Source organism: Kryptolebias marmoratus, linkage group LG17, assembly GCF_001649575.2.
Source record: "Kryptolebias marmoratus isolate JLee-2015 linkage group LG17, ASM164957v2, whole genome shotgun sequence".
Lineage (NCBI taxonomy): Eukaryota > Metazoa > Chordata > Actinopteri > Cyprinodontiformes > Rivulidae > Kryptolebias > Kryptolebias marmoratus.
In genome coordinates this window covers 6,561,964-6,570,161 of record NC_051446.1, presented here as the reverse complement: position 1 = coordinate 6,570,161, position 8,198 = coordinate 6,561,964, and the positions used below count along the sequence as shown (strand labels likewise).

The following is an 8,198-nucleotide window of genomic DNA, read 5'->3' as shown; positions in this document are numbered from 1 at the left end:
TCATCAAAATTAAACGAAATAAACATTTGAAATATATGAGTTTGTATGTAATGTATGAATATAATATACAAGTTTCACTTTTTAAATGGAATTACTGAAATCAATCTACTTTTTCATGATATTCTAATTTTATGACCAGCACCTGTATGTAAACTGCAAACACCATACAAAAATACAGAAAAAAACAGCAGGGAAGAACACTACTGGTATTAGTTTTTTTTTATCATGTACTCATGTATGGGGGACCGAAAGCGACATAATCAAAAATAAAAGCAGAAATATTTATATTTTGCTTTTGCCTTTTCCTTACACATTTCCTCCTCCTCTTTAATCACTGTGTACATTTCTGCCTCAATATGCAAATGAGGAGGCTGTCTTCTTGGTCCAGCTCCTCTCCTATTGGTCAATAACCAGGAAGGCGCAGGATTCATGTGCAGATCCGATTGTTCATGCCTGTGCTCTCGGTTGTTTCAGGAGAACGCCTCATTTGAGAGGAAGTGAAGTTCTAGCAGAGATGTCTCAGACAGCTGCAAAGGAGTTAAGGCACGTTGCTAGCTTAGCTGACAGCAACACAGTCAGTGATGACTGTTTATTGTTTCCCTTTCCAAAGCCCCAGAGCGCAGACAAGGCGCACTTTAATACCACGCACACCCGTGTGCGCTCCCTCGCAGGGGCGCGCCCGATCGCTTTTCATCATGACACCGCCCCTCCTTCTTTCAAATGGTATCAGTTCGGTACGCCTTTACCCCCACCTGTAGCTGAAGTGCTCTGGCAGTGGCCAGTTAGTCACTTTTTTTGTCTCCACCCTAAAATCTGACCACTTTTTCTCCACCTCGGCCCGGTCCTCTCTGTCCCACTCACTTAATTAACAGTAATAACAATGTGCTGCCACTGACAATGCTTCCTTTTATTTGTCACGCCATGACTGCAGCTCCCAAAACTTATATTTTTTCTGTTCTCCACCTCATTGACCAGCATATCAAGTTCTGCCTCGGTGAAATTTAGCTTCTTCGCTCTTTTCTATGTGGTTGCCTTGGTAACCATGAAATAACATTTCACGCCATACAGCTGATCATTATTACATACATTACATATTTGTAACTTTGCTTGGACCGTGCGCATCGCGCTCCATTCAAAATGGAAGATTTCGCTGTTTTGGCGGAGCTGGTTCGCCTGTATCAGCATTTATATGATCTCTCTGAGAGAGATCACAAAGATAAGCAAACGGTTCCAAACTCATGGAAGGAGATTACTGCTGCGGCCGATAAAAAGAAGTGTTTATAGAAATATTAGTCTTATAATGGCCGAATCACAACTGAAGCAAATAAATCAATGAAAATCAAACTGAATGCTTCAAGTTTAAACATCCTCTCTGTATCACAGCCAGAAAATCTGCTCTCTTTGTTGCCGTATTTCCACTGGTTACGTAACGTACTGCCCCGTCTTTTTGGAGAATACTACACCGACGTAAGCGCCAAGTATAAACACCTCCACCGCACGCTCAGGTCTATGCGCTGTTCGTGGAGCCCTGCGCGCCTCTAATGAGCCCTGAGGCCGAGCCTCCTTCAGCTACCTGGAGTTAGCAGGTCGCTGGAGCCACAGCATAAAACAATATTGGGTTTAACCAAAAAGGATTAGTTGAGACGAAGTTCAGCGGGTGGCTTTACAAGACTGAATACGGTAAGCATGTTTTACGCTTAGTGAAACTATTAATATGATGCAAGCTAATTTATCCTTGTTTAACAGTAAAATGATGCTATTAAATTAATCATTAGATATGCTTTGTTTTGTTGTTACATGTAGTGATCCAACATGCAGCCTGTGCCACAAAAAGCACAGTACAGTACAGCTTCTCTCTATTTTTCAGAGTTCTCTGTTGTTATTCATTGGCCTGACGTGAGACGTGTGTTGGTGCTCTGTTTGCACTTTTTCATTTATGTTCATTTAATTTATTTGTAAATGTGACTTAAATTAGGATTCAAATTAGTTTCAAACAATTTGTATTTATTTTAATTGTATTTTTGTTTTAAAAAGTATTTCAAAAGTGCCTTTTTGTACAACTGTAGTTGTGTGAATATTTGACACAAATATCTTACAATATCACATAATAAATAGCCATATTTTCAACTTTCCTGTCAACTTTAATAATGTTTTTTACTAAATTGCGGACGCTACATCTACAAGTGCAAGTTAAAACTCGACCAAATTACAAGAATATCACACAGTTGAGGAACTTCTAAAATATTATGTAAAATATCTTAGTGTTTTCTAATAAAGTATAACAATCAATACAAATGAATAATGAATTATTTTATTGTTCAAACTTTACGGTAAGAAAAATTAGTTTCTTCTGGTTGGCTCTAACTCTACATTCTCTAAATCATCCGTTCCTCAGTCACCATCAATAATTTCACATCCTTGTCTCTCTAGCTTGGTTTACATCTTGGACTGAAGTTGTAAATTAAGTTCATACCTAAGGCAATGTAGAAGGGGTTGATGCCAAAAAAGTCTCGTCCCCACTGGGGTTCACGTGCCAGGCTGCTATCATAGACTCTCAGGGTCTCCATCAACTCCTGATCCAGGCTGGTCACCTTACTCAACCTCTGCTGCAAGAAGGCAAGGCACATCTGACGAGCTGAGAGAGCCTTGTCTGCACAGGATGCTGTGGTTCCTACAGGTAAAACCAGAGAACGCTAAGTTACCCAAACACCTGCTCTGATTGAAAAAAAACTTACAGTAAATTAAAAAGAGGCTGTTAGCTCACCTGAGCCAATGCCGTCTATGTACACCAAACATGCAGCATGGACAAAAGCTGTAATGGTGTCCAGCTTGAGGTCCCACTCTGCTTCTGCTTCTTCTTCCAGAGCTCCCACAGTCATGACGTTACCCCTGTCCAGCTTGCATACAGCATTGAGGAAGTTAACCCATGAAAGAATATCTCTGACACTCAGAATGCAGCGTTGACCGAAGTCCTGCTGGATCAGCCACTCGATGAAGTCCAACATCAAGTCTGCGATGTCACCCCCTGTAGTTTGTTCAAGAACTTACACATTTAGTACATCTGACACAATTTGACTGTGATGAGAACAATCAACCAATAACAGCAAATAACTTCACAAATAACGCAATGTGAATGCTTAATGACTGTTGAAATATGTAGAAGAATAAATTAACTTAACTGTTAAAGTTAACACAAGCAGAACAAAAGCTGAAATAAGCAAAGCAAAAGTTAAACCCTAAAACCAGCTAAACTGTAGCTAAACTCTAGCTGAACATGATAAATGCTAAACAAACAGCAAAATAGTAACTAAAAGCTAAAATAGCAAGTATGCTGAAAACAGATTTCAAAGAGCATAAAAGTTTTCAAAGATTTGTAGAGATATTGATGCATTTCTATAAAAATTGCAAAGTTAAATAGTTTAAAAAGCGAAAAAGTTACAAATACCAAAAGTCATTTATGTAATGTCCCAAATAAGCTGAATATTCTGATATTAAAATGGCTAAAAGAGCTCAAAGTATACTGAAGTTGTTAAAGGTTTAAAAAACTTAAAAGAAGAAACCATAAACAAGAAAACAGTTGTGTGAATGCTGGCTCAGCATTCATATTTTAGAACAAGTCCTAAAATTAGTTTACCATCAAGTGAGAGGCCTGAGCGAAGGTTATGTTGGATGATCTGAACCAAGTCACTGCGTCTGTTGGACTGAGGACACCAGACTTCTGTGAACCGGTTCCTGAGAGCAGGAGAGAGCTGTTCAAAACAGATTAATACAACAGTCAGTATTGGCCTTCATATACAGTCACTAAAAAGCATAACCTCCATTAGTTTTAAGTTTTTACATGATTAAAATAAACTAGAATCCTTTGTTTTTGGTAGTACTTTATCAGTCTCTTACATAATTCTGGTGGTTTCTACACAACTCTCTGAAGCTCCCACCACAGCCTTTCGGTGACATCTTGATTATTTTTCTTTCTCAGCTGTTCTGTTGTAAATTTACTGCTGTGTTTGGGATAATTGTCATGTTGCATCATGACCCATTGGACCCAGTTTGGTCCAAGTTTCAGCTGTCAGACAGATGGCCTCACATTTGACTTTAGAATCTTTTGGTCTACAGAGGAGTTCATGGTCAACTCAATGACTGCAAGGTGTCCAAGTCCTGTCACTGCAAAACATAACCAAACTATGATTCGTACGCCATTGTGCTTCACATTGGTTTTAAGGTGTGGAGCTGTGCATTATGATCCAGTTTCTTGTATGTCTAAAGAACATTGTTTCTGAGGTTTTGTTCATTTCCACTGTGTTTCTTTCCCTTGACAACCTTCTTCCAAACAAGCTGTACTTGTTTTAATATTCTTCTAATTATACTATCATGAATTTGACTAAATAAAGCCCATAGTCTCTAATGGAGCTCTTGGGTTCTTTAAAGAAACATCTGAGCAGTGCAGGATCTAATCTTGTTGCAAAATGTGGGACATCAACTTCTAGGGAGATTTGCAAGTGTCTTAAAAGTTTACCTATTTGGTAGCAAACTTATCAGTTAGTATATTTGTTTAGGAGCCCTGGTGATACTTATCCTGTGAATTATTTTAGAAGCAGTAACTGGACTAGACATCTGCAGTTTGGTTTTGGTTGATTTAATTAATAATTAGACCATGCAGTATGCTGTTTGTCATTTTTGAGGAAAAGGTTCTGTTTACCTCCTTTTATGACCAGATTTTTTAATGTCCTGATACCAGTGTTGTGCAAATTCACATTTCACAAAGATAAGTTCAAGTTTTAGTTCCCACACAGTAAAATTTCAAATTAACTTCAGAGTCAAAATTGAACTACTTAAAGTTAATTGTCACTGTTTTGTTTTTCAAGTGAATTTGATTCATCCTCTTTTAATTGGAATCAATCAATCAATCAAATTTTATTTGTATAGCACATTTCAGCAGCAAGGCATTTCATAGTAATATAATGTGTATTTATGAGTAAGTATTAGTAGAAGAACAGCAGCACCATGACCATCTAGGCAGTAGATTTATTTACATCAAAATAAAAAAGGTGCAGCAAAGACATCAATATTTAGCTTCAGCAGCACTGCTGGTTGCTGAATTTGTTGCTTTGCTGATACCACGCCATGCTGATAAACACCAAAATTCTACCTACAGGAACAACACCTCAAGCTGGGACTGAGAAGCCTTCTGGCCATGTCAGTGTGTTTTCTGAATGGGTCGAGGCGGGATGGAAAGTTGATGTCAGCCCACTGCTGTTGCACCTTTGAGCCACCAAGAGAGATAGTAAGAGAATCATAACTATTTTGTGATTCAAAAATGTTATGTACTAATGACATACAGTCTGTGTGACCATAAGCTCCTGCTCAGTGGATGAGGGGGAGCAGCTGCTTCCCATTTTTGGGGTTCAAACTTGTATTTTTGCTGACTCATTTTTTGACCTAAAAACATATTATAACTCCAATCAATAAAACAAAAGCAGATAGTGTATATTAATTCTAATTTTACTTTCTTAGTTACAAACTAAGAAGTTACTAAAAATAATTGCTACATTGTACACCACCCACCCTCAGTTCTGAGTTGGTTTAGTCTAACTTAGCTGAACACTGATAGATGCTTAATCGGTACAGTATGACAGTCATTTTTTAAAGCTTGCATACTGTGCAGCATCATTTTCTGGCATCCAAAATAAAGTAAGAACACTGAGTGAAATAAAGATAGTTAGGAGTGCAAGACACCCACAAGTTAATAAAAAGAGGGAATATGCTGATCTTTTATTGACATCTACCCAAAGGTCATTGCCAGATGATTTTTTTTTGTTGTTGTTGTTTTAACAAAGGACTATGCTAAAATTGGACTAAATATGGCTTAAAGTAAAGTTTTTTTTTAAATGTCTATATTTTGTTTTCATATTTAAACAAATTGTGGCATTTTACTATTTACCCATTACACCAACCCAACATACCGTGTCAGTGGGAATATTACCATGCAACGTTGACACCATAAGCATTTAGGTTTTTACATCCCTGATTTTGCTCCCCTATTTTATCACATAATCAGGTGAGATCACCAGAACACAACGTTCGAAAGCCTAAACAAGAATAAAGATTCAATACAGAGAAGAGATGACAAACGACAACTTTGCCTTTAGCAAAAAAACAATTCAAATGGTTGACCATAAGGAGGATCGTTAAACTGAGGAAATGCGTCATGTTTTGAAAATAACATGAGATAGATGTTTGTCATACAATTAATGTGTGGTGCTCTATGTCAGCACAGCTGTGTTTTGATCCACGCTTCTTTTGGTTCTGCAAAGCTCGCTTCTTTAATGAAAGCTCACATCTTTGCGGGACGAGGGTGGCTCTATTAGTGATTTGTAAATGGTCAAAGGTAGCTTAAAGACAGACTGGTCTTTGAACTTATTTTGCTGAACTGTTCGTAAAAGTGCCATACAGCAGCTGTTCATTCTCAGAAACACTTCTTAAACGCATCTTTTGAAAGAAATATAACTACTGTTCACTTGAAAACGCTCATGTACCCTATATTATGGAACCTTACAACTGAACAAGGGAGTTATTGAATCTTATCATTAATTTCTCTCAAAATGGTAACTTTCACAACACTTGAAGAGGACCTATTAAGCAAAATTTACCTTTTGCATGTTTTTGTACTTCCATTTGAGTATCTACTGCTTCTAGAAACAGTCCAGGCGCAAAAAAAAAAGTAAAAAATACCCAGTCTTTTTTTGACAATAAGTGAATGTTTTCTGGTGTCTGCAAAATGACCTGTTTCAAAAACGTCGGGATTGTTGCATCACAGTTCTTGTTACCAAGCAAGCTGAGCCCAGCCCCTCACTTAGCAACCCAAGTGGAGCTCCACCCACTTCATTACAAGAAGATCATCATGTTAGCTCTGCTGGTTTTACTGCTGAACAATGTCTGCTGGAAAAGGAAAATGTTTTGTTGTTGGCTGCAATATAGAACGTGTGACCATGCATGTTCTCCCAGTCATGGAGAACAGAGCTGTGTGGCGGCATTTTGTTTTTGATGGCAATGTCTCTGTGATATTGCCAAAGAAAGTTATAGTTTGAACAGCTCCGCTGTCCTAGAAACACGTCTCTATTAAAGTCAGGGCAGGTTTGTCTAAATTACCATTAGAACTGTGTGGTTCGGACCCACTGATTGTCGCTGTCCTACTCGACAAATGTCGGTTTGGGACCACTAAGTGCCTGTTCCAAAGTCAGAATCCTCAGAGTTTGAATTAATAACGATATAAATGTACATCAGATTTGCAGCGTTTAATCCTTCAGTGAGTTTTTATGTTTTGAGACAGGACATGGAATTCGGGGGTGTGGCCAACAGCAGCTTATTTGCATAAAAGTGACATAGACCTAAAACTTTAGGTTAAGGAATTAACCCCGGTTCTCTGAAACATGAGTGAGGTATCTCACTATGGGACACGCCCCTGCGCCTGTCCCCCAGAAGCTCTATTACATTACGCCAGTCCTGACTGGCCGACAGAAGTGACGTCAGCTCCAGGAGGAGGGCTTCCTCCCAGCATAAATGCCTGACGTCATGCAAGTGATCTTCAGTCTTTTAGGCACACCTCTTCTCGCTCCAGGCAAGGAGGGTGATCTGGTGAGATACCTCACTCATGTTTCAGAGAACCGGGGTTAATTCCTTAACCTAAAGTTCTCTTTCAACATTTGTTTCGGTATCTCACTATGGGATATAGCGACTCCCGTATTGCCAGATAAGCTTACTCGAAGACCAACAGATGCATTCTGCAGTTATCTAGGCGTGGAGCCCACGCCCAAAACTGTGTGAGCCAGAGTTGGCGCCGTGACGTCCAGTCTATAGAACCTAGTGAAGGTGTGAGGGGTTGCCCAGCTGGCAGCGTCACATATGTCTTCCACAGGTACACCCTGAAACAGTGCCCAGGACGAGGCCATACCACGAGTGGAATGAGCCCGTAGACCTGCAGGGGGTGCAAGGCCTTTGGTCTCATAAGCCATAGTGATCGCCCCGACTATCCAGTGGGAAAGGCGTTGCTTCGTTAGGGGCTTACCCTTATGTGGTGCAGCCCATGACACAAAAAGCTGCTCGGATTTGCGAAAACCCGCTGTTTTCTCCACATAGATCCGCAGAGCTCGCACAGGGCAGAGCGTGTGCAGTCGTTCATGCTCCTGAGAGGAGAATGGTGG

At 39.5% G+C, this 8,198-nt stretch overlaps 1 protein-coding gene across 2 annotated transcripts in view; it reads right to left on the bottom strand.

Annotated features, from left to right (window-relative positions):
* Positions 1-8,198, bottom strand: part of mdn1 (midasin AAA ATPase 1) — a 206,600-nt gene that overhangs the window by 114,764 nt on the left and 83,638 nt on the right. For both annotated transcript variants that reach the window (XM_017437728.3, XM_037980849.1), the window contains exons 33-35: positions 3,635-3,749; positions 2,765-3,025; positions 2,474-2,671 (exon numbers count right to left, since the gene is read on the bottom strand). In XM_017437728.3, coding sequence (XP_017293217.1) covers positions 2,474-2,671; positions 2,765-3,025; positions 3,635-3,749 — 574 coding nt within the window. The remainder of the gene's footprint in view (positions 1-2,473; positions 2,672-2,764; positions 3,026-3,634; positions 3,750-8,198) is intronic.